At 42.8% G+C, this 25,041-nt stretch overlaps 1 protein-coding gene across 3 annotated transcripts in view; it reads left to right on the top strand.

Annotated features, from left to right (window-relative positions):
- The first annotated feature begins 7,559 nt into the window (after window positions 1–7,559).
- Window positions 7,560–25,041, top strand: part of RIF1 (replication timing regulatory factor 1) — a 67,174-nt gene continuing 49,692 nt past the window's right edge. For 2 of the 3 annotated variants that reach the window (XM_070423021.1, XM_070423019.1), the window contains exons 1-8: window positions 7,771–7,842; window positions 8,010–8,123; window positions 9,135–9,213; window positions 12,172–12,268; window positions 13,477–13,604; window positions 13,697–13,791; window positions 15,053–15,242; window positions 17,140–17,232. In XM_070423021.1, coding sequence (XP_070279122.1) covers window positions 8,020–8,123; window positions 9,135–9,213; window positions 12,172–12,268; window positions 13,477–13,604; window positions 13,697–13,791; window positions 15,053–15,242; window positions 17,140–17,232 — 786 coding nt within the window. In that variant the 5' untranslated portion in view covers window positions 7,771–7,842; window positions 8,010–8,019. Of the gene's footprint in view, window positions 7,631–7,770; window positions 7,843–8,009; window positions 8,124–9,134; window positions 9,214–12,171; window positions 12,269–13,476; window positions 13,605–13,696; window positions 13,792–15,052; window positions 15,243–17,139; window positions 17,233–25,041 lie in introns of those variants that run through there. The other variant, XM_070423020.1, reaches the window with a different exon arrangement.

Below are 25,041 nucleotides of genomic sequence, written 5' to 3'. Positions count from 1 at the left end.
AACACTCAATCCACTGAGCCAAACTTGCTAGGGCCCAAGCTTACAAATTTAGGTCAAATTCTGTTTTATCAATAGTACATTTAGAAGATCTAAACTTTCCAATTGCATTAGTTTACTAGAATAGGCAGTTAAAAAATTTTTTTCTTAACCCATTGATCAAGAAAAATAGGGCATTTAATCCTGCCCATGAGTAGGCATGGTAATGAATTCAAACTGGACTAATTTTCTAAATTTGTGATTACATTCTTTTTCCACAAAGGCCTTAAGCATAATAATGAGTCACTTTCCCTTTTGGCTCCTCAAGGCTGTCAGTTTAAATTATGTTTCTAGGTGTGCACCCTCCTGGGAGGACACCCCTTTTCCCTTCCTCCCCCAACTCCTCCCCCCGAACCCCCCCCCCCCCCCCGGCCCCAGGCAGTTAAAAGAAAAAAGAAAAAGAAAAATAAATTGTGTTTCTAGTTCCTGAGCTTCTAAAATATTTTGTTTTCTCTCCATGTTTTGAGATGTAAACAAAAGATTTCTGCTATACATAGGTGGGTTCTTTCAAAAATTGGTATTTGTATTCCAATTACAAATAAAAGTAATTGTTAAGAGCTATCCTTCAATGTTAAAGAAAATTTGTACCTTGAACACAGTAGGAATCTCAAACTTTGGAACTGAAAAGACTCACTCAGGGTGCATACTAAAATTTCAGATTGCTGGACTTGCCCTGGAACTTCTGGTTCAGTAGATCTGACAGGTATGGCCCAGATATTTGCATATAAATATCAATTGCATCAATGTAATGCAATGATACAGGAACCAAACTTTCAGAAATATAATATTGCTCTTGTGTGGTTCAGTTGGTTGGGCATCGTCCTGGTTCAATTCCTAGGTTGTGGTATCAATCCCTGGTAGGGGGCGTGCAGGAGGCTTGAGAGTGTTCCTCTCACATTGATGTTTCTCTTTTTCCCTCTCCCTTCCTCTCTCTCTGTAAAAAAAAGAGAGAAATGTAATATTAAATTATTGCTGATTGGCTATATTTTTATGCAGACATTTAAAAATTGTTTTTAAAAATGTAACATACATTTTTTAATCCTCACCTGAGGAGTGAAGATATTTTTCCCAACAATTGGCGCCCGAACAGGGACATGAACCCTGGACCCTCAGGATGTTGGGGTCCAGCCCCAGCAGGTCCAGGGATCCCCAAAGGTGTGGACGGAGTCGGCAAAGAATGAATGACATGGAAACTGGTTTCAGTTCATCAGCATAGCGAGGTTCTCCCTCCAGGATCTCCAGCGAAGTTCTGGTTAGGAACTCCAACCAAGTTCTGGTCAGGATCTCCAACCAAGTTCTGGTGCCATGTTCTCTCGCTAGGTTCTCCAGCTAGGTTCTCCAGGTTCTCCAGCCAGGTTCACTCACCAGGTTCTTTAGCCAGGTTCTATCCAGGTTCTTTTGCCATGTTCTGTCTAGGTTCTCCAGTGAAGTTCTGTAGCCAGGTTCTGTCCAGGATCTTTTGCCATGTTCTCTGGCTAGGTTCTGGCTAGGTTCTGGTTAGGATCTGACTAGGATCTGACGAGGATCTGATGAGGATCTGATGTTTATTGTCTTGTTACATCCGTATTTATACCAGCCAATTTTAATCCTGTCAATTTCTATTACAAAGGTTAGGGCGTTTCTTATCTCCATTCCAGGGAGTAAAGATTATGTAGCTTAACTACCCGCCTGGCACTTAATTAAGGGATTGTATCCCCTCCCTAACCTCAGGGAAAAATCCCCACCTGGGGAAACAACCTTTCTCAGAGAGGTGACCTTGGTTAAAACACATGGCACTAAGGAGAGCAAACATATTAAGAACAATATGCTATACTAGAGGTGCAGCCCCTGGTCAGGCTCAGAGCAGGGCCGATTGGGGGGTTGGGGCCCGCCCCCTGTCACACTCAAGGCAGGGTGGATGGGAAGGTTGCGGCGCCACCCCCTGTGACGCACAGAGCAGGGCTAATCAGGGGGTTGGGGAGCTGTCCCCTGTCATGCACAGAGCAGGGCCCATCAGGGGTGTTGGGGCTCCGTACCCTGTCACGCACAGAGCAGGGCTGATCAGGGGGTTGAGGAGCTCCCCGCTGTCACTCACAGAGTAGGGCCGATAGGGGAGTTGGGGCACCGTCCCCTGTCACACACAGAGCAGGGCAGATCAGGGGGTTGGGGTTCTGCACCCTGTCACACTCAGGGCAGGGCCAATGGGGAGGTTATGGCTCTACCCTGTCACACACAGAGCAAGGCCCGTGGAGGGGGGTTGGGGCGCCACCCTCTATTACCCACAGAGCAGGGCCGATCAGGGGGTTGGGGCACCGCCACTGTCACACTCGGGGCAGGGCCGATGGAGAGGTTATGGCTCTACCCTGTCACACACAGAGCAGGGCCTGTGGGGGGGGAGGGGGTTGGGGCGCCGCACTCTGTCACACACAGAGCAGGGCGGATCAGGGGGTTGGTGCGCTGCACCCTATCAAACACAGAGCTGCAGGGCAATCAGGGGATTGGGGAGCTCCCCCCCATCAGGCACAGAGCAGGGCAGATAGGGAGGTTGTGGCCCCGCCCCCTGTCACTCACAGAGCCTCAGGGCGGTCAGGGGGTTTGGGCGCTGCCCCCTGTCACTAACAGAGCAGGGTCCATCAGGGGGGTTGGAGCGCCACACCCTGTCACACACAGAGCAGGGCGGATCAGGGGGTTTGGGCGCTGCCCCCTGTCACGCTGATCCCGGTGTCGGGAGCCTCGCTGCTCCGCTGATCCCGGTGCCAGGAGGCATATTACCCTTTTACTATATAGGATAGAGGCCTGGTGCACGGCTGGGGGCTGGCTGGTTTGCCCTGAAGGGTGTCCTAGATCAGGGTGGGGGTCCCCACTGGGGTGCCTGGCCAGGCTGGGTGAGGGGCTGAGGGCTGTTTTCCAGAAGTGAGTGACTGAAGCTTCCAACCGCTCCTTGTTTTCTTTTTTTTCTTTTTATTCTGGGCCAGCTTTAGCTCTGAGGCCTCGCCGCTGAAAACATCGATACAATGTTGCTAAAGCCCGGCTGACTGAAAGCCGGTTTCTGGGCTTTTGTTTAGCTTCTTATTTGCAACATAGTACATAGTTGCTTAGAGTTGCAACTGAGAGGCCAGAAAGTGAGGCGGGGAACGTTGGAGTCCGTAGTCACTGAAGCAAGCAAGCCTCATGTTCGCTTCCAGCTGCCTGGCTGCTGGCCGCCATCTTGGCTGACAGTTAATTTGCATATACTCACTGATTAGCCAATGAAAAGGGTAGCGGTCGTACACTAATTACCATGTTTCTCTTTTATTAGTGTAGATATGCCAGGTCCCTTGAAACATATGCTGTGCAGATGTTTCTTTCCTGCAGCGACTGTGTCATGCAGCAAGGATGGACCGGCTTCCGGCATTGGGCATGTGCTCTTGACTGGAATTGAACTCAGGACCCTTCAGTCTGCAGTCCAACGCTCTATCCACTGAGCCAAACCGGCTAGGGCTCCATTGGACTCTTTATATTGAATTTTCTTGCAATGTTCAAGAGTAGATCTACCAGAAAAACTATACCACCATACTGCTTTTGCAGAGTAGAGCTCGTTAAATGGTGATAAATAAATGTAGCTTAAATAGATTAGTTTTGGAGTTCCACATGACTACATTAAAGTTCTCTACTCTTTAAGATTCACATGCTTATTTGTAAATCTTGGAAAAGTACTTTTTCACCTTAAACCACTGTAAGGAGTAAAGGAGATAATGTATATAAAGCATCTAGCACTCAATAAAAAGTAGTTTTAAAAAGAACAATGTTATAATCCTGAAATGCTACATTTAGGGTATAAATTGGGATTCTAGGTATATACTGGGTGGACAGATCCAAGAACTATTAGATAGGAAGAATCATTAGGACCACTCAGGGCAAGTAGGAGAAAGTAGTCATTTAGAGGCAAAAGGTTACAGACTTGATATTTGCTGTGTGATATTTGATATGTGGTTAAAGACAAGAATGGGGAAGTTAGAAAGCAGTATTGGATTGTGAGTGTAAGTCTTTTACTTCTGAAGATGTTCTGAGGAGAAAAAGAAGTAAAAGATTTGAAAGGCAAAAAAGATAGAAATTGTGTATTAGTTGAACAACTACATGAAAAGATAGATGAAGCGAAACTGGTTTGGCTCAGTGGATAGAGCGTCGGCCTGCAGACTGAAAGGTCCCAGGTTCGATTCCGGTCAAGGGCATGTACCTGGGTTGCGGGCACATCTCCAGTAGGAGATGTGCAGGAGGCAGCTGATCAATGTTTCTCTCTCATCGATGTTTCTAACTCTCTATCCCTCTCCCTTCCTCTCTGTAAAAAATCAATAAAATATATTTAAAAAAAAGAAAAGAAAGATGAATACATGAACAAATTAATTCAAAACATTTGAGGCCAGATACTATCAATTTATTATATTTTTAAAATACATTTTTATTGATTTCAGAGAAGAAGGGGGATGGAGAGAGATAGAAAAGAAACATCAATGATGAGAGAAAATCATTGATCTGCTGCCTCCTACACACCGCCCACTGGGGATCGAGCTCGAAACCCCAGCCTGTGCCTTGACTGAAAATTGAACCATGACCTCCAGGTTCATAGGTCGAAGCTCAACCACTGAGCCATGCTAGCTGAGCCAGATACTATCAATTTCTTGTTCAGTCAAGCAGGTCCATAGTGGCAGTTCCAGAATTTCTCTAAAAGTGAAATTTGGGAGTAGCAATCTGGTTGAAAGGGTGCATGAATGGTCTGGGTGGGGAAGGGGATTTGTCTTGACTGCAATTTCTTAGCACTTTACATCAGATTCAGAAAATACCAAAGAACAGGGAGGGGCACTGATTGAGATTGTGGCTGGAACTAATTCCCCTCAGGCTCAACTTCAACTCCGCCACAGTAGAGGTGTGTAGCCAAACAATAGCAAATTAATGAGATACTCCTTTTAACAGATGCACAAAGAGCTACCTCAGATAGAGGTGGAAGAATTTATTCTCCCTGGGGGGACAGTAGACGGAAAGATTTTATAAAAAGATGGGATTTTAGTTGACTCATTTCTCACACTTGAAAAACTGAATTAATGTTCTAAACAATAAGGAAAAAAGGGAGCAATAGCCCTAACCAGTCTGGCTCAGTTGTTAGAACAGTGGCCCACGGACTGAAGGGCCTCGGGTTCAATTCGGTCAAGGGCATGTTCGGGAGGCAACCAGCCAGTGGATGTGTCTCTCTCACACTGATATTTCTCTCGGTCTTTTCTCCATCTTTCCACTTTCCCTGAAAATCAATGGAAAAAGTATCCTCGGGTGAGGATTAACAAAAAGAGAAGAAACAAGAGAACAATATAGACTTTCAAAGAAACAGAAAAGTCAGAGACCCTGATAGACTGTTCAGAACCTAGCTTTAATGGAGGTAAGGCAGGAAATAAGGGTGGTTATGTGCAGGCTCCCTCATTGCAAACGTACAGTTTAAGGGCTGCAGCAGCACCCGAGGACCATCCATAGCTTGGTTCACAAGTACTTGTATGCCTCCTTCCTTCTCTTCCTTCTTTTTTTTTTTTCATTTAAGAAACATGTTATGTATTCAATGCTTGGCTTGGCAGACACTTTGCTGGGTACAGATAACAGAGAAGAGCAAAACAGCCCAGAACTAAGCAAGGCATGGGAGTTTGACATGCTTGCATGTAGGTGTAGCTGACAGTTGCACTGTGTGTGCGTAAGTGGAGGCTCAAGCCTGATGCCTGGAACTATGAGGCCAGAGCCAGAGTGCAAGGACCTGTTGCTGCTGGGCCTTAAGGTGCCTGATTTAAAGTGAATACAGCCCTGGCTGGGTAGCTTAGTTGGTTAGAGCGTGGGTCCCATATGCCAAGGTTATGGGTTTGATCCCCAGCAGGGCACATACAAGAATCAACCAATGAGCCCTGACTGGCTTGGCTCAGTGGATGGAGCGTCGGCCTGCGGACTGAAGGGTCCCAGGTTCGATTCCTGTCAAGGGCATGTACCTTGGTTGCGGGCACATCCCAAGTAGGGGGTGTGCAGGAGGCAGCTGATCGATGTTTCTCTCTCATCAATGTTTCTAACTCTCTATCCCTCTCCCTTCCTCTCTGTAAAAAATCAATAAAATATGTTTTAAAAAATTAAAAAAAAAGAATCAACCAATGAATGCATTAATGGAACAACAAATCTGTTTTCTCTCTCACTCTCTAAAATCAAATCAATAATAATAATAATAATAATAATAATAAAGTTAAAGTGAATATTAATCCTGTGTGCTGTGGAGAGTGCTCAGAGGCCTATGAAGAGGGGAGCAACAGCCCTAGCTGGTTTGGCTTAGTGGCTAGAGCATCAGCCTGCAGACTGAAGGGTCCCAGGTTCGATTCCAATTAAGGGCACATGCCCGGATTGCAGGCTCGATCCCAGTGGGGGCGTGGGGGCAGTGGGGGCGGGGTGCAGGCGTGCAGGAGGCAGCTGATGGATGATTCTCTCATCATTGATGTTTCTATCTCTCCCTCTCCTTTCCTCTCTAAAAATCAATAAAATATAAGAGAGGGGAGCAACATATTAATAGTTAAGAATTGACTTTCATTAAGGATTTACTGCCAAATCCCAACCAAGACCCCACCCTTGAACACCTGGGGACTAGAAGAATGCAGATCCTTGGGAACTACCTAAATCTACTGAATCAAGGGCGTGACCCAGAAATCAGCAGTTTAATCAGGAATATCTTCAGGCCATTGTTATGTACAGTTAAACCTTGAGAACCTTGGGCCTCACACCTTTTCTTTTCTTTTTGAACATTTTCATTGGTTTCTGAGAGGAAAAGAGAGGGGATAGAAACATCAACGATGAGAGGGAATCGTTGATCGGCTGCCTCCTGCATGCCCCCTACTGGGGATGGAGCCCACAACCCGGGCATGTGACCTTGACCTTGATGTGAATCCAATCCGGGACCCCTTGGGTCCGCAGGCCGATGCTCTATCCACTAAGCGAAACCAGCTAGGGCAACCTTTTTTCTTACTTCACTTTGACCTGAAGTAGGTACCATTACCACCCCTATTTGATGGAGGAGGAAACTGAGACATAGGGTTATGAACTTGCTAAAGTCACACCGAGCTAGGGTTGGAATCTAGACAAAACCAGACCCAGCTCTCCGTCTGGAACATTGCCGTGCAGTTACCTCCTCTTGCTGAATGATTTCATGCTAACACTTCAACAAGCATTGAACTCGGAGTTCGGACACCATCTGCAGGCTCCTTCTATTTAGTCTGGTGAACTGGGAGAGTCATTAACAGTTTGAGTTCCTCCCGGGTTAAATTTAGGCCAGAACACCTCCAGCCCCAGGGTGTGAGCAGCCCGGTAGGGCAGGGCAGTGGGCGGGGGAGGGCGGCGCTCGATGACCTCGGCGCTCCGCCGCCGCCTGTTGGACCAGCTCGGGGCTCGCCTGCCCGGCCTGCCTGCTCCCGCGCGCTCCCGGCCCGCCCCCGCCGCCATCTTGGCTGGGAAGGAGCGGGCTGCACGCGTGAGTAAACAGCCCACGCCGGGGAAGTCGAGGCTTGACCGCGTCCGTGTGGTGCGGGCGGCGGCGGCGGAGAGGACGCAGTTCTGACCTTCATACGTGGGGGTACGTGTCGGGGTCGCCTTGCGAGGCCGCGGGGACTCCTCCGCCGGGCGCCCCATCCGCCCCCTCGCGGTGAGACGCCTCTCCTCCCGGCTTCTCCCGCCCCACGCCGGTCTCCTCCCCCTGTTGAAAGCTGCCCGGGAAAGTGGTGGCGGGAGAGGGCCCGGGCCGGCGCCGTGTGGGCCCGGATGCGAGTGGCGAGGCGCCGGAGGAGGGTAGGGCCGAGGGTCCGTGCGCCCGGGGCCAGGGGCGCGGGCGGTGGGCCTGGGAGGCCCTGGGCGGGCGCGCGGGGCTGGGGCCTGGGGCCTGGGGTCGCGCCGGGTCGGCGCCGGGTCGTTTCCGTCGGTCACTGGATGTTCTCCTCTTCCGGCCGCTGCCTCAGGGTGGCCGACATGACGGCCCCGGGCCAGGGCCCCCTCGCGCCGCTGCTGGAGACTCTGGAAGACCCCGCCGCCTCCTGTGGAGAGCAGACGGACGCGTACCTGGCGCTGACAAGGTGAGGCCCGCGGGGCGGCGGGCTGGGCGGGCTGGGGTGCGCCGTCGGGGTGGGGTGCGCTGGGCGGTCGGTGGGCTTCAGGAGCCCGACGCCGGGAGGGTGGGAGTGGGTGCGGGGTGAGCCGCCGCGGCGTCGCCCGAGGTGCAGCTCAGGTGTGTGTGTGCGGGAGGAGGAAGTCCGCGCCCGCGTCTCGCACTCCAAGAGTTTGTGAGAGTTTGCTTGGAAGAGGGCACGCTGGCTGGAGGAGTGGTTTTCCGTGTAAGTCGCGTCTGTACTGGGACAGTGTGGCAACCCGGAATTTTTTTAATCGAGTTTTATTTTAATTGCAAGTGCTTTGTAATATCTCTCCTCCCCCCTCCCCCCTGGGCAAACCATGGAGTTTTCTGCAGTTGGACCTTGCGAGGAGAGGATAACAACCGGTCTAAAACGATAAAGATGGTGCATTTGTGACGAGGGATAGGTTTCCCTGTTCCTTCCTCACATAGAGCAGAGGTTCTCAACCTGTGGGTCGCGCGCGACCCCTCTGGGGGTCGAACGACGCTTTCACAGGAGTCGCCTAAGACCATCGGAAAACACATATATAATTACATATTGTTTTTGTGATTAATCACTATGCTTTAATTATGTTCAATTTGTAACAATGAAAATACACCCTGCATATCAGATATTTACATTATGATTCATAACAGTAGCAAAATTACAGTTATGAAGTAGCAACGAAAATAATTTTATGGTTGGGGGTCACCACAACATGAGGAACTGTATTAAAGGGTCGCGGCTTTCGGAAGGTTGAGAACCACTGACAGAGAAACTGTTGAAACTTGTGCAGTGGATGCAGAAGTAATCCTAAAGGTTATTTTTTTGCTTCAGATGTATGTTGCTTTCTGTACTTACACTGTCTTAAGCACTAGATCAAGTTAATTTGTCAGGCTTCTAACATAAACTTTAAACTTTAGGGAGTGATTATACTTTTGTGTCTGTTTGCCTGAACTTTTTATTTCTGCTTTTAAGTCGTATTACTGGAGAAGATGGAAAAGAAGTCATTATAGAAATTGAGAAAAAACTTCCTCGGTTATGTGAAGTTTTAAAGGTATGTGTTTCTGTTTATTCATAGTTTTTTTTATTTGTGGGGAAACGTTTTACCAGTTTACTCCTAAAAACTTTGAATTTAAATAAAGTGAAAGCATATTACAGTACTCTGAGTTCCCTTATAGTTTTCTCTCACTTCATCTAACTCCGTGTCCCTGTAAGGTTACTCTTTAGTCCCCATTTTGCAGAACAGATTGGTTTAATTTGTCCAAGGCTATCTGAGTCCAAAACCTTTGCTCTTAATTTAAAAGCAGTGATCAGAGATTATTTCATCTGTTTTATCTCCTTTTGTAGGAATGTACTCCTAAGTAATGACTTTATAATTTTGTTTTTGGTGTATTTATTTATCTTCACACGCCCTTAGTTTTGCTACTCTTGCCTGGTTAAGAACAGTTACGAAGGTTATCTGTATCACGTGTTTATGGAAAGGTGGTAGAGTTAAACCTCAAACTGAAGACCTATGTTCTTGTCCTCACTTGAGTACCCTGTAGCTTTGTGACCTTCCTCAACACTTTAATTTTCTTGTTTTTAGAATTAAGAGGTTGAACGCAATCTTTAAAGTCCCTTTGAGTGCTTATTTTTATCTTGCTTTTGTGCTTTTAAAATATAAGTTTTCTATCCAAATATTCATTGTACTTTTTAGCATGATTTCCAACTAAATGTTGAGGCATTTGAGGTTCTGTCTACCTCAGAGTATCCTGTTACAGTGATCAGGAGCGTACTTTATAGTGTAGTAATTAATTAGTTCGAGACATGAATAGTATTGTCATACAATATCAGTGGTTTTACTTATTATCCCATTTTTCTTTGTCATGTTCCACATTCCAGTAGTATAATCATGCTCTGCGTAATGATGTTTTTGTCAACAACTTGAACCAACCGAATATACATACAATGGTGGTCCCATAAGATTGTATGTAATGAAGCTGAAAAATTCCTGACATTTTAGCCAGCATAATGCTATAGCTCAAGAGTTACTCTTGCCCTAGCTGGTTTCGGGCAGTGGATAGAGCGTCAGCCTGTGGACTGAAGGGTCCCGGTTCAATTCCAGTCAAGGGCGCACATGCCCGGATTGTGGGCTAGATCCCTGGTGCAGGAGGCAGCCCATCAGTGACTCATCACTGATGTTTCTATGTCTCCCTTTCTTTCTAAAATCAGTTTGTTTTTTTTTTTAAAAAGTTACTCTTGTGATACTGGTGTAAACAAACTACTATGCTGCCAGTCCTATAAAAGTATATCACATACAATTATGTACAGTGCATATAATATTTGATAATTATAATAAGTGCTTATTGGCTTATGTATTTACTATATTATACTTATTAATCATTATTTTAATGTGTACTCTTTCTACTTATAAAAAAAGTGCTGTAAAACAGTATTGTAGCTTGGCAGCAGCCTCATACATCTCACACTTACCACATCTCTTGATTGTATCGTTTTTCTTGTGCTTGATTTAATCTCATGTTTTATACAGGCTTGTAGCCTCAGAGCAGCAGGTTATATCATATAACCTAGGCATGTAGTAGACTATACCTTCTAGGTTTGTATAAGCGTGCTCTATGATGGTCGCACAATGATAAAATTGCCTAATGTCGCATTTCTCAGAACATGCCCCTGTCACTAAGTTGCACAAGACTATTTGATGTGATAAAAACATGCATTTTCATATATTTAGTACTTGACAGTGTGTAGGGTCAGGAACTCAATTGCATGCATTTTGAATCAAGATGCACTGTTTTAGATAGGGTTTGTAACTAAAATACCTGATGAATAATTACAGTTGACTGTTGAACAACTCAGGTTAGAGGCACTAACCCTCTCTTCCTCCTTGTAGTAAAAAATCCACATAACTTTTGACTTCCCTAGAACTTAACTATATTTAGAAATGTCTGGGTGAGTATAATACTGATAGGACAATCAACAGAAGCTTTATGTGTGAATTACTAAGCACTAAAAGGATATTTGAATTGTTTTAGAATAGGAATCATACTAGGTGAAATGTGTTATTTAGAATTCTGCTAGTATTATTTCTGTGAACCCACCACATTCTTAAAGGTAAGACACCATTTTTCAGAAACCCTTTCAGGCATTATGTATTTAATAAAAGTTTATTTACAGACACATGCTAGCTATTATCCAGGAGGTATAGTGGTAGCTCTCAAAGTCTTTTTTTCTTTTTAAATATGTCTTTATTGATTTTTTAGAGAAGAAGGGAGAGAGAGAGATAGAAACATGGATGAGCTGGCTGGTGTGGCACAGTGGTTGAGTGCTGACCTATGAAATAGGAGGTCATGGTTCGATTCCCAGTCAGGGCACATGCCCAGGTTGCAGGCTCATGGCCTAATTGAGCTGGCAACCTAGGCATGTGCCCCGAGTGGGAATCAACCTGAGACCTTTTATGTTTGAGTCTGTTGCTTACCCATTATGGAAGTTTGCTCCTACTGTTAATTTTCTGTCTAGTATCTTTAGCATCTTCCATTTGGTTGACTTTTCCTTTGCTTTCAGATATGTGAAAATGTTCTTTATCTTTTAAGAAAAATGTTCTTTTTTGTTATCTTTTACTTATTGATTTTAGATATAGGTAGGAGTGGGGGAGAGGGAGAGAGAGAAACATTGATTTGTTCCACTTATGTATTCATTGGTTGCTTCTATTATGTGCCCTGATGGGGATTGAACCCGCAACCTTGGTATATTGGGGCAACACTCTAACCAACTGAACTACCAGATCAGGGCCAAGAAAAATGTTCTTTATTTTGTTGATCTTTATATAGTTTCCCTCTTTGCCAAGCTATATACATGGACTCCTGGTCTTATTTCATTTACTTTAAAAGATTTATTGATTGGTTTGATTAAAATGTAATTTTGCTTTTTAATCAAACTTTGCTGTCTAAAGATTGATTCACAATTGTGTACTCATTTGTAACAAGTGTGTGATTTTATTTTATTTTCCCTATAGGCTCACATTTCCAGTCAAAACTCAGAGCTCAGTTGTGCTGCTCTACAGGCCTTGGGGTTTTGTTTATATAATCCCAAAATTACCTCAGGATTATCAGGTAGTTAAATTTATTATGACTTAATATTCTTAAGTTTATAAGTATATACTTTGATGTTTAGAAAAGTACTGTTACCTCTGTTAGATTCACAATATATTTTTAAAAATATGTTTTTATTTTAGTATTTTTTTTTTGGAGAGAGATAAAAACATCGATGTGAGAAACATTAATTAGTTGTCTCCTGTATGCACCCCAACCGGGGATCGAACCCAAAATCTGGGTATGCGCCCTGACCGCGATTCAAACCAGCAACCTTTCGGTGCATGGGACAGTACTCAACCAACTGAGCCACACTAAACAGGGCTGATAACATAATTCAGATGTTTAGATTATTGTTGGAAAGCTTTATTTTTTTCTTAGACATAGCTCTTTGATAATTGTAAAATTTGCTCTAAAAGAAAATAAGCTTATTTATAAATGTTATGAAAACTTGAACATTCTCCTTTGGAAAACTCTTATCTGCTTTAGAAGTTAATTTAGATGGTCACTTATTTTGTATAAGCACATACAGTAAGGAATGTGCTGAATTAGAATGTTTTTACATAGTGGTAAGTGGGATGATTTGGAACTAAAAATGGTAATGAAAACAAGACTTAACTGATGCTTTCTAAGTTTTCAACTAATTGTTGCTCTAAGTTAGCAGTTTGACATGGTAAAGGAAACCTAGGAAATGATCTTTAGAGAAGGGAAATCATGAATTAGGGAATAAAGATGTCAGAAAGTTGTAAACATCTGTTTTCTGAGGGAGAAGTTTCTGTTCTTTTTAATGTACAGGGTGAGGCAAAAGTAGGTTTACAGTTTATATGGAAAATAATAACAAATAATAATACCAGAACAATCTTTAACATGCTCACAACTGTAAATCTACTTTTGCCCCACCCTGTATAGAAATGGTAGCAATCTAAAGTAGTTGTTCATTTTGAGACAGATGTAGAGTTCATAACTTCTTGCCAAAAATTATCTTGTATGTTCAAATCCACTAATGATATCTATAAAATTAATTGCACAAAATATCTGATTTAGAGTCTACTATTTTGTCTAAATATACCATCTTACCTATTTTTGTGTTTTTGGAAAGTAGTTTGATATCAGCATTGGTTCTTTGGTCCTTCTCTTTGGATATGCATTTAATTTTTTTCTCTATTTTTATATTTGGTGTTTTAAAGGACGTAAACTATTCCACATAATTAAAGCTGTTTGTTTTTCAGAGAAAAATATTCAAGAACTGCTTTCAAAATTGAATGATAATGTTAAGAGTTCAGACAAAAATGTACGTACGAGGGCACTTTGGGTGATATCCAAGCAGACGTTCCCCACTGAAGTTATTGGCAAAGTAGTGAGTATAGTTTTTGTATATGTCTTCTTACATACATGCCATTTAAAAAAAATTCAGGCTTACTTGATTTGAATTTATTTTCTATCTTTTAGGTACCCTGTATAATTGATTCATTAGAAATAGTATTTAATAGAGGAGAGATGCATTCTGCTGTTGTTGATTACGAAGCATTAAATGTCATCATAAGGTATGAATTTGGATGCTGTGCAAATTGGAAGAATAGTTTCAGGAAGTTCAGAATTTACTTCAAGGGGAGGACTTTTGGGACTTGAATTTGAGTTGGACATTAAAGAGGGAAATGTCTTCTAGACTAAAAGTCTCAAGAAAAAAGTAACAGGAAGGAGGAAATATATGTGCTTAAGTTAGTAGGTCTCTTTGTTTAATTTTACTGAGATAGTCTTAAAAATAAAGTCCTGGTTAGGCTGCTGTTGCTAACAATTCTGGGTTTAAAAATTATTTCTTGCTTTAGCCGGTTTGGGTCAGTGGATAGAGCATTGGCCTGCGGACTGAAGAGTACTGGGTTGGATCCCGGTCAAGGGCACTTGCCCAGGTTGCTGCAGCCGATCAGTGATTCTCTCTCATCATTGATGTTTCTATCTCTCCCTCTCTCTTCCTCTCTGAAATCAATAAAAAAATGTTTTTTTTAACAAAGGAAGAGATGTTGAATTTATAGTAAATGTAAACACATTAAAAAATGTGTTTCTGGCCTAGCCAGCGTGGCTTAGTGGTTGAGCGTTGACCTGTGAACCAGGAAGTTGAGGTTCAATTCCCAGTTAGGGCACATGCGCAGGTTGCAGGCTCAATCCCCAGTGGGTGGTGTGCAGGAGGCAGCCGAGCAATAATTCTCTCATCATTGATGTTTCTATCTCCCTCTCCTCCTTTGTTCCTTTCTGGAATCAATAAAAAAATATTTTTAAAAAATTATTTCTGTTAAAGCTTTTGCAAGAGTTTTTTAAAAAAGTAGACTCCTAAGTGAGTTAAAGTGGGCAGTTAGGATGTAAGTAACAGTGCTTAGCGGGAGATGGCAGACCAAGAAAATTCCTACTTCCTTCTCATCCTGCTCTTTGTTAATAGCCTTTGTTTTAAAGTTTTCTTTAGTAGTTGAGCTATTTGCTCTAATTAAATGTTCTGATGCCCTCATTGATTCTCACATTATATCACAGTTCTCTGGCTATCCCATAAGAACATTGAATTTACTTGTATAAAAATAATTAGTATTTAAAAAAACTTTAAAGACAAAATACCTTCTTATTAAAAATGTATAAGAATAATACAGAAGTAGAAAAATTAGCCAGAAAAAATAATTTTTTGGTGTGTGTGTGTGAATATATGTACATATTCTAAAACGTTCCATACCATGCGCATTTCTGTGTGCGCTGCTTATTTTCCTGGTAGTTTAGACATAAAAGATGAGGTCAAAATAATTTATTCATTGATTTCTCTTATAGGCTAATTGAACAAGCCCCAATTCAAATGGGAGAAGAGTCAATTAGGTGGGCAAAACTGGTCATACCTTTAGTTGTTCATTCAGCCCAAAAGGTACATTTGCGGGGAGCGACTGCCCTAGAGATGGGAATGCCATTGTTGCTTCAGAAACAGCAAGAAATAGCATCTATCACAGAGCAGCTTATGACTACTGTAAGTATTACTTTTTATAAGGATTTTTTGAATACTGCATTGTTAGGTTCTTCACCATGCTTAGGGCTCATATTGGTATAATTTACTGTGATCTAGGAAATTCTCTTTGAATTAAAACAATGAAATGCTTAAGTTAGTGTAGGCATACTGCTCTTGCACTACAGTAAGGAAGGGAGCTGTGTATTCAACGTTACTATGATCCAGGCATTTTATACAATCCCTAGTGAATATTGATTGAAAGGGATTGCATTTTTGGAAAAGGGAAAGTATTAACTAATTCAGTGCTATTTTATAAATTTAGTGTGCATAAATGTATCAGCTGTGTAATTTCCTAAAGTTATTATTTGCCCCAGGCTTTAGGTTTTTCAACCTTTTTTCTTGTAACAGATATTTATTGAACACTTATTATACGTTGGGTGTTGTTTTAGACACTGAGTATACCAGTGAACAAAAGGAATTGTGGAGCTTATTTTCTAGTGGTAGAGATAATAAAGTATATAGTAGATTTAGTGAAGAACATTATGGAGAACAGCAGGAATTAGACCGGCAGAGTGTCATTGGAGAAGAAGGGTGAAGTGATCAGGGAAGAAAAAGAATGGGTATTTGAACAGTGATTTGAAGATGATAAAGGGGATAGCTCTTCGGAGGAATCATGAGAGCAAAAGGCCCTGCTCTGATGGTTGTGTTTAGTGAACACTGAGCAATATAATAGTGGAATTCATGAAGGTGAGGAGTAGGAGATGATTTCAGAGAAACAGAGCCAAATCACATTGGGGGTCATTGTAAGACTCGGTTCTACTGAAAATCATATTTGAAGGTTTGAGTCTAGGAGTGGTACTAACTTGGGTTTTAAAGGGATCGCTCTGCCTATGTTGAGCATAGAATCTAAAGGGGATTGAGTAGGAGCAGGGAAATTAGTTAGGGCATACTACAGTAATCCAGACAGTGAGGGAAGCTTCCAGATTCTAAGTCCTGGAGTTTTATCTGTTCATTTTAAAGTTACTTCATACTAATATTTGGAGTCTAATGAAGTATCTCCCTTGTTTTTGCAAGTTTTTTATTCTGATAAGTTTATTTTTAAGAGCATATGTAAAATTCTTTATAAATTTGAACTACAGTTTCTCAGTCTTATCCATGAAGCTATTAATGTATTTTTAAAGTTATCAGAGTGATAAAAAACATTAACTTGAAATCTAATTAATGACATGCATGCTGAAGTTTTTAGGGAAAACAATAATAGGAGAAAAAAATTTAAGCTGGATTAATGCAAGAATGGCCAGATTGTGTTAATAAAAGCATTAGTAAAATGTTAATGATGATTTATATTTGGACATCCTATCTATGGGATATGCTAATTGACCCTCATGCTGTTGCAAAGATGGTGGTGCCCACAGCCAATAAGGAGGGAATATGCTAATTGACCTCCCTGCTCTCAAAGATGGCGGTGCCCACAGTCACAAGATGGCCGGCAGGGGAGGGCAGTTGGGGGTGACCAGACCAGCAGGGGAGCAGTTAGGCATCAATCAGGGAGGCAGGCGAGCAGATGGGAGCCAGCAGTCCTGGATTGTGAGAGGGATGTCCGAATGCCTGTTTAGGCCCGATCCCATAGGGATCCCAGATTGGAGAGGGTGCAGGCTGGGCTGAGGGACACACACACACACACACACACACACACACACACACACACGTACACACGTACACACGTACACACACGTGCACGAATTTTGTGCACTGGGCCTCTAGTTTATTATAAAACTCAGCTTTGCTATATATAAGGAAGTTTTCCTTATAAAACATTGGTTAAAGTTATTTGGCTAAGATAATCAGCCAATTTGACACTGCATATTTTTTCCTTTCTAAGAGTCCTTTTGGTAAATATTTTTGCTTTTGTTTGCAGAAATTAATTTCAGAACTCCAGAAGCTATTTATGAGTAAAAATGAGACATATGTTTTAAAATTATGGCCTTTGTTTGTCAAACTTCTTGGGAAGGTAAGTCCACATCTAAAGAATAGTTCAGTTTTACATACTAGATCCTTTCATTTCTTAACTTTATTTACATAGCATAGTCAATCTTCATTATTCATCATACCATATATGCAAATTTACCTGTTCACTAAAATTTATTTGTAAAGCTAACATCAGTACTTGTTCTGTATAATTTCCTAAATGTATTACCAGTGTGTATAACAGACATGCAGAGTGGCAAAAAAATTTGAGTTCCCCAGTACGTTTGTTCCCAGCTGACCATGAATAAGGTTATGCTCTGCCATTTTGTTTGAGTTCTCTATATTCTCTAAACAAATGTCCTTTTCATGATCCATTTAGTGCCATATTTTTCACATTTTGTGCTTTTCCTTGACGATCACATCGTTTAATGGCCCCCAAGCATAGTGTTGAAGTGCTGTCTATGATTCCTAAATACAGAAAGACTTATGTGCCCTGTGAAGAAAATACGGATATTAGATAAAGCTTTGTTCATACCTGAGTTATAATACTTTTGGCCAGGAGTTCAATGTTAGTGAATTATGTTTAGATCAGCAACAGACTGCATATACTACAGTGGTTCCATAAGATGATAATGGAACAGAATTCCTATTGTCTAGTGATATCATGTGTTTGTGATGATGCTGGTGTCAAACCTGTGTTGCCAGTCGTGTAAAAGTATATCACATACAATTTTATATGGTACATAGTATTCGATAATGAATAAATGACTGCTAACTGGTTTGTATATTTATTGTACTATTACTATTTTAGTGTACTCTTTCTGCTTATTAACAAAAACTTTGCTGTGGAATAGTATGCCATGTTACTCTGGCAGCAGCCTCATACATCTTGGTCTTACATCTTCTCTTGATTGCATCATTTTCTCTTGTGCTTGATTTAATCTCATTTTTTGTACATTAGCATAATGTACAGGTATACAGCCAAGAAATTGACTCTACTATATAGCTTTGGTGTATAGTAGTCTATACTATCTAGGTTTGTGTAAGTACACTCCATAATGTCTGCACAACAGTTGCCTGATGTATTTCTCAGAACCTATCCCTATTGTTAAGCAGTGCATGACTGTATAAGTAAGGTGTCTTTTAAAAAATAATCCTAAAGCAAGGTTGTGTATTGATTGATTAATGAAATCTGACCAGAAGCTCGAAGGAACCTAACTCTGCATTTTTATTAGGATCTTTGTGTCACAGCCCCAACTTGCCTATATTCAACTCAATGATAGTATTGGCAGTAGTACCTTAAGTTGTATATAGTGGGGATGAGGGATTTTTCAGTACTCTATGTATTGACAAACAAAAGGTGACTTTCAGTTATGAATTACATGGTCCTTATTGAAACAAATCTAATAACTTAAGGAATCTTTTATACAGTATTTAGGTGGTTTTTAGATAAAGCCATTTTCAACAGCAGAATTAAATAATCAACTTCATTCATTTTCCATTCTATTTTCTGTTCAAATAACTTAATATTTCTCTTTCTCCGTGAGTATGAACCTTGGGCAGAGGGTCTTTCCTCTTTCTCTTTCATTTTTATTTGAAAACTAGAGGTCTGGTGCACAAAAACTTGTGCAGTCGGGGGGGGGAGGGAGGTGTCCCTCAGCCCGGCCTGTGCCCTCTCGCAGTCTGGGACCCCTCGGGGGATGACCACCTGCTGGCTTAGGCCCACTCCTCGGGGGATTGGGCCTAAGCTGGCAGTCAGCCTGGCTTGTGGCTGAGCAGAGCTCCCCCTGTGGGAGCGCACTGACCACCAGGGGGCATCTCCTGCATTGAGCGTCTGCCCCCTGGTGGCTGGTGTGTGTCATAGTGACAAGTCATTCCCAGTCATTCTGCTGTTAGGGTCAATTTGCACATTACCCTTTTATTATATAGGATAAGAGGCCTGGTGCATGGGTGGGGGCTGGCTGGTTTGCCCTGAAGGGTGTCCTGGTTCAGGGTGGGGGTCCCGCTGGGGTGCCTGGCCAGCCTGGGTGAGGGGCTGAGGGCCGTTTTCAGACTGGCCACACCCCCTTCAGGGTGAGGGGTCCTGCTGGGGTTCCTAGCCAGTCTAGGTGAGGGGCTGATGGCTGTTTGCAGGCTGGCCACGGCCCCAGCCACCCAAGCTACCAGTGGAGGCTGGCTGGAAGCAGGTATCTGGGATTTATTTGTCTTCTATAATTGAAACTTTGTTGCCTTGAGCGGAGGCCACAGCCGGCCAGGGCAGGCAGGCAGCTTGGCTTCCTCCAATCCCGGGGCAACCAAGCCTCCTGCTTGTTCCAGCTCTGTGGCTGCCGGCCGCTATCTTGGTTGGGTTAATTTGTACATAGTCGCTCTGATTGGCTGGTGGGCATAGCGAAGGTATGGTCAATTAGCATCTTTGTCTTTTATTAGTGTAGATATTCAAGATAACCTTGGGATTTGCAACCAGCAGAATGGCAGTTACTGTTTCCTATAGAGTCTTCATCATTCTTTTGTTTGGTGTTTCTCTTTTTATGCATCTTAATATTAGTTTTATTTTATTTTTTTTTAAGTTTCAAACCCAGAAGAGGCATCCGCTGCAATTTCTGTTTTTGGTTTTTTCATTTTATTGGTATTTTAGAGAGAGAGAGAATCACCAATAAGAGAGAAACGTCTATTGTCTGCCTCCTGCACACTATTGGGGATTGAGTCCGAAACTCGGGCATGTGTCCTGACTGGGAATCTAACTGGTGACCTCTTGGTTCATGGGACACAGCTCTCTCTATTTCTTCTTCTCCTTAACAGCAGTCCCTTTAGCATTTCTTGCAGTGCTAGTTTGGTGGTGATAAACTCTTCTGGCCTTTTTTTTTTGCCTGGGAAGCTCTTATTTCACCATCTAATTTGAATGATAGTCTTGCTGGATATAGTAATCTTGGTTTCAGATCCTTGCTTTTTCTTACCTTGAGTACTTCATGCCGTTCCCTTCCGGCCTGTAGAGCAGCAGTTCTCAACCTGTGGGTCGCGACCCCTTTGGGGGTCAAACGCCACTTTCAAAGGGGTCACCTAAGACCATCAGAAAACACATATATAATTACATATTATTTTTGTGATTAATCACTATGCTTTAATTATGTTCAATTTGTAACAATGAAATTGGGGGTCACCCCAACATGAGGAACTGTATTAAAGGGTCTCGGCATTAGGAAGGTTGAGAACCACTGCTGTAGAGTTTCTGGTGAGAAATCAGGTGTCAGCCTTATGGGAGCTCCTTTGTAAGTAACAAATTGCTTTTCTCTCACAACCTTTAAGATTCTCTCTTTGGCCTGGCCAGTGTTGCTCAGTTGGTTGGTTGAGCGTCATTCCATGTACCAAGAAGTTGCTGGTACGATTTCTGGTCAGGACATATTCCCATGTTGTGGGGCTTGGTCCCCAGTAATGGATGTGCAGGAGGCAGCTGATCAATGTTTCTGTTTCTCTCTCCCTTTCCCTTCCTCTCTAAAAAATCAATAAAAACATATTAAAAGATTATTTTTGTCTTTAATTTTAATTATGATGTGTCTGGTCGTGGGCTTGTTTGTGTTCTTCTGATTTGGGATTCTTTGCGCCTCCTGAACTTGTATGACTTTCCTTTACCAAGTTATAGTAGTTTTCTGCCATTATTTCTTCAAACACGTTCTCTGTTCCTTGCTCACTTTCTTCCTCCTTTGGTACTGCTGTTATGCAAGTATTGTTATGTGTCATGTTGTCACACAGGTCCCTTAAGCTTTCCTGTGTGTTTTTTTTATTGATTTTTTTACAGAGAGGAAGGGAGAGGGATAGAGTTAGAAACATCGATGAGAGAGAAATAGTGATCAGCTGCCTCCTGCACAGCCCTACTGGGGATGTGCCTACAACCAAGGTACATGTCCTTGACCGAAATTGAACCTGGGACCCTTCAGTCCGAAGGCCAGTGCTCTATCCACTGAGCCAAACTGGTTAGGGCTCCTCCTGTTTTTTAATTTTTTTATTTTTGGTTCTCTGGTTGATTTTTCTCCCCTGCTCTGTCTTCTAATTCACTGATCTGATCCTCAGCTTCCCCTAAACTGCTGTGCATTCCTTCCAATGTGTTCTTTATTAGTGCTATGTTATTCTTTATTTCTGACTGGTCTTTTTTTTTCATAATTACTCTATCTTTACTCATGCTGTTGAGCATCTTTGCCGTCATTATTCTGAACTCTAGATCTGATAAATGTCTTATCTCCATTTCGCTTAACTCTTATTGAGAATTCTCTTGTTCTTCTATTTTGGGCCTTTTTTTTTTTTGTCTCCCCGTTTTGGCTGCCTGTTTGGGTTTGAGTGTATGTATTAGGTAGATCTGCTACAACTCCCAAACTCTAGTGCAGGACAATGTCAGAGCCGTTTGTGACTGGCCCTGCATACCCTGTTTTTAGCTATGAGCAGTTCACAGCTTATGGCTCCCTCTGCTGGGGCTTGGTGCCTTTAGAAAGGACCAAGGTGTGCACCAGGGTCAGCTTTTCCTAGCCCCAGGCCTAGAAGAAGGTCAGGGAAAGATTCAAAGCCTCCAGAGAGCCACCTCTGCCTGTCGTCCAGTTGACAATCTTGATTAGCCTTAGGCAAAAAACGCCTGGAAAGCAAAGGTCTGGTGGAGAATGAAGTCCTCCGCAGCATGAGGGATTGACTCAGCACAGGAAACGGGTGGCTGCCCCCCAAGCTCCACCCCAGAGCCCCCAACCCTGGGTTCTCCTCACACAGCTCCAGTCCATTCTGCCCTCCCTCTGCCAGAGTCCAAGATAGTGGCTGCACACAAAATTTTGTGCTTTGGCCATTTAAGAGGGTGCCTGCATTTCTAAACATCTCTCACTGGTAGATAGCAACCCTGCTATGTTTCAGAGCCAGATGTTATGTGGGCATCTTTCTTCTGGTGCTCTGGGCTAGGGAGCCCAGCTTGGGATTTTGACCTTAGACTTCTCAATGGGAACCCCTACAGCTGAGATAATGTCTCTAGAACTTCAACTGCTGTCTGTGGGAGCCCAGCCAGCCCTTTTGTGCCTCTGTACTTCCTACCAGTCTTTATGCAGTCTCTACTTTCCATCATTAGTTATCAGGGTTCTCTCCAGCTAGTCTTCAGTTGATTATTCAGGGTGGTTTTTCTGTATTTTATTTATTTACGTGGGAAAACATGGGACTTGCCTCTAGAATGTGCCCCAGAGGGCTCCCTGGTGGGGTGAATAGTGAACACCCACAAATATCCTGATCACAGATCTCATTGTATTCTGCTCTCCATAATAAATATTGACTGGTGTCCAGAGTTGTTTTGGTTAAAATCTGCCAGTCCCAAGGGTCATGTGATAATTTTCAGGTAAGGCATTGAAGAGTCCTTTTGTAAATGGACTGTTAGCCCCATTTTATCTAACACTTTTCCTTATTTCTTCAAAGGTATTAAAGGAGAGTGGCTCATAAACTCTGTTACCTTGTTGATCTTGCATAACTGGGCAAGCCAAAAGCTCTCCTCCTAACATGGCTTGCCTGACACAGGATCCCATAACTGAGGATCTAGTTGATGAACTCTTCCACACCGGAGGCAGAGGATCGGGAAATATTTCCTCCAGCGGCAGGGCTTTAGGTATTACAGGCTCTACAGACTCTACTTCAGGAGGAGGGGGCAGTGGTAAATCCTCCTGTTGCTCTGTAGGCTTTTGATCTTCAATATGAAGTGGGCATAATACAGCTCGAACAAGAGCCCACACAGTTAATGATAAGGGCACTCGTTTTCCCAGGGCCTGATTTCTTTTTAAATGCCTGGCCACTTGTTCCCAGAGATTAAGATCTAGCATTCCAGCATCAGGGAACCAAGGATTATAAATCATAACAGTTTGTAATAAGCTTTTTAGTTGTTCTTCTCTAACAGGCACCACCTGCTTTTAATAACTGTTTCAGCACTGTGATATTTTGCTGCTGGTCTGTGGATAACTCTTGTCCCATTGTGAAACCTTAGCTGAGAAAGAATTCCCTTGAACTTGGGAATCCCAAATGGGCTCCAATTACTTACTGCACAGTTACTTTCCTTTTCTTCCTCTTCATGGGGGTTCCACTGTGTTTTGTTGCCTTGCTGGCTCCTCACATGGGGCACCAGCTGCTGGGGCTGACTAGCAGACCCTGAGCCATGGATGAGTGGATTACTGTGACACACATTTCTGTGAAAGAGAAGGCTAAGGGGTTTGTTTGGCTTTAGGCACCAAAACAGCCTTGGTTGCCTGCCTCATTAGCCTTTTATTGTAACAACAGCTTGAACTAAAATTATCCTTTAGATACAATCAGCAGGGTAAGTATCCTTGGGAAAACAAATGCTTCTACAAGGTCAGGTTTGAAAACTAAACATAGAGATTCTAGTAAAACACCCAGGTGCTCGGACTTGTTTGGAAAAGTCAAGGTGTAGGGGCTGCCGCCTTTGGCAAGGACGCCCCAAAGGCCCATGACCTTTCAGAGAATCCTCACAGATTTTACAACCAAGTCCTATGCTAACCCACATGTTTACAGTTTGGTCCTGGGAGAGTGTCGATGTAGCTTCCACTTACTCTACCTCCACTTTGGAATCCAGCTCGCCTCTTTTCTTTTTAAAATATATTTTATTGATTTTTTGCAGAGAGGAAGGGAGAGGGATAGAGAGTTAGAAACATCGATGAGAGAGAAACATCGATCAGCTGCCTCCTGCACACCTCCTACTGGGGATGTGCCCGCAACCAAGGTACATGCCCTTAGCCGGAATCGAACCTGGGACCCCCCCAGTCCGCAGGCCGACGCTCCATCCACTGAGCCAAACCCATTAGGGCTGGCCTCTTTTTTCTTAACATGGCCCTATTTGTAGTAGAGCTTGGACTTCTGACCAGTCATGTCTGAATTTTTTGAGCATTTATGAGCTCCTAAACTTTCTCTTTTTCTCATGGTAATCCCTGTACTATCCATAGTGTTTATGGTGGTAACTCAGTATATTTGTTTTGTGGCATAGTGATGGCTGTCCAACTGCTTGGTAAAGGAGCCCTAAATTTTTTGGATCTGAGATTCAGGAGCCAATTCCATACAACTCACAGGACAGTAAAGCGTTTAAGTTTTTAATTTACTTTCTAGGTTTTGCTCTGAAAGTAGCACTTATGTTTTAAATTTTTTACTTTTTATTATAGTTTACATTCAATATTATTTTATATTAGTTTCAGGTATACATCATAGTGGTTAGACAACCATGTACTTTACAAAGTGATTCCGTCCCCTTCAATATTTCAAGTACCCCCTGGCACCATACATAGTTGTTAGCATATCATTGTGTATATTTCCTATGTTCTTTACATCCCCAGCTTTGTGGGTTTTTTTTTAAGTTATTACATATGTGTCCTTATCCTCCCATTGCCCCCCCCCCCCACTCATGCCCTAACCCCCCCTGTTGTCTGTGTCCATTGGTTAGGCCTAAATGCTTGCATATAAGTCCTTTGGTTGATCTCTTCCCCTTACCCCCACCCTCCCCTACCTTCCCTCTGAGGTTTGACGGTCTGATCTATGCTTCTCTGTCTCTGGGTCTGTTTTTCTTCATCAGTTTATGTTGTTCATTATATTCCATAAATGAGTGAGATCATGTGATATTTATCTTTCTCTGACTGGCTTATTTCACTTAGCATAATGCTCTCTAGTTCCATCCATGCTGTTGCAAATGGTTAAAGCTCCTTTTTTACCGCAGCGTAGTATTCCATTGTGTAGATGTACCACAGTTTTTTAATCCACTCATCTATCGATGGGCACTTAGGCTGTTTCCAAGCTTTGTGCATTTTTAAATTGGGTGGTTTGTTTTTGTTGTTGAGTTGTAGTTCTT

This window comes from Myotis yumanensis, unplaced genomic scaffold, assembly GCF_028538775.1.
Source record: "Myotis yumanensis isolate MYYU_CA2020_CCGP unplaced genomic scaffold, mMyoYum1.0.hap1 SCAF_8, whole genome shotgun sequence".
In the NCBI taxonomy this organism is placed as follows: domain Eukaryota; kingdom Metazoa; phylum Chordata; class Mammalia; order Chiroptera; family Vespertilionidae; genus Myotis; species Myotis yumanensis.
This window is presented reverse-complemented; position numbering and strand designations above follow the sequence as displayed.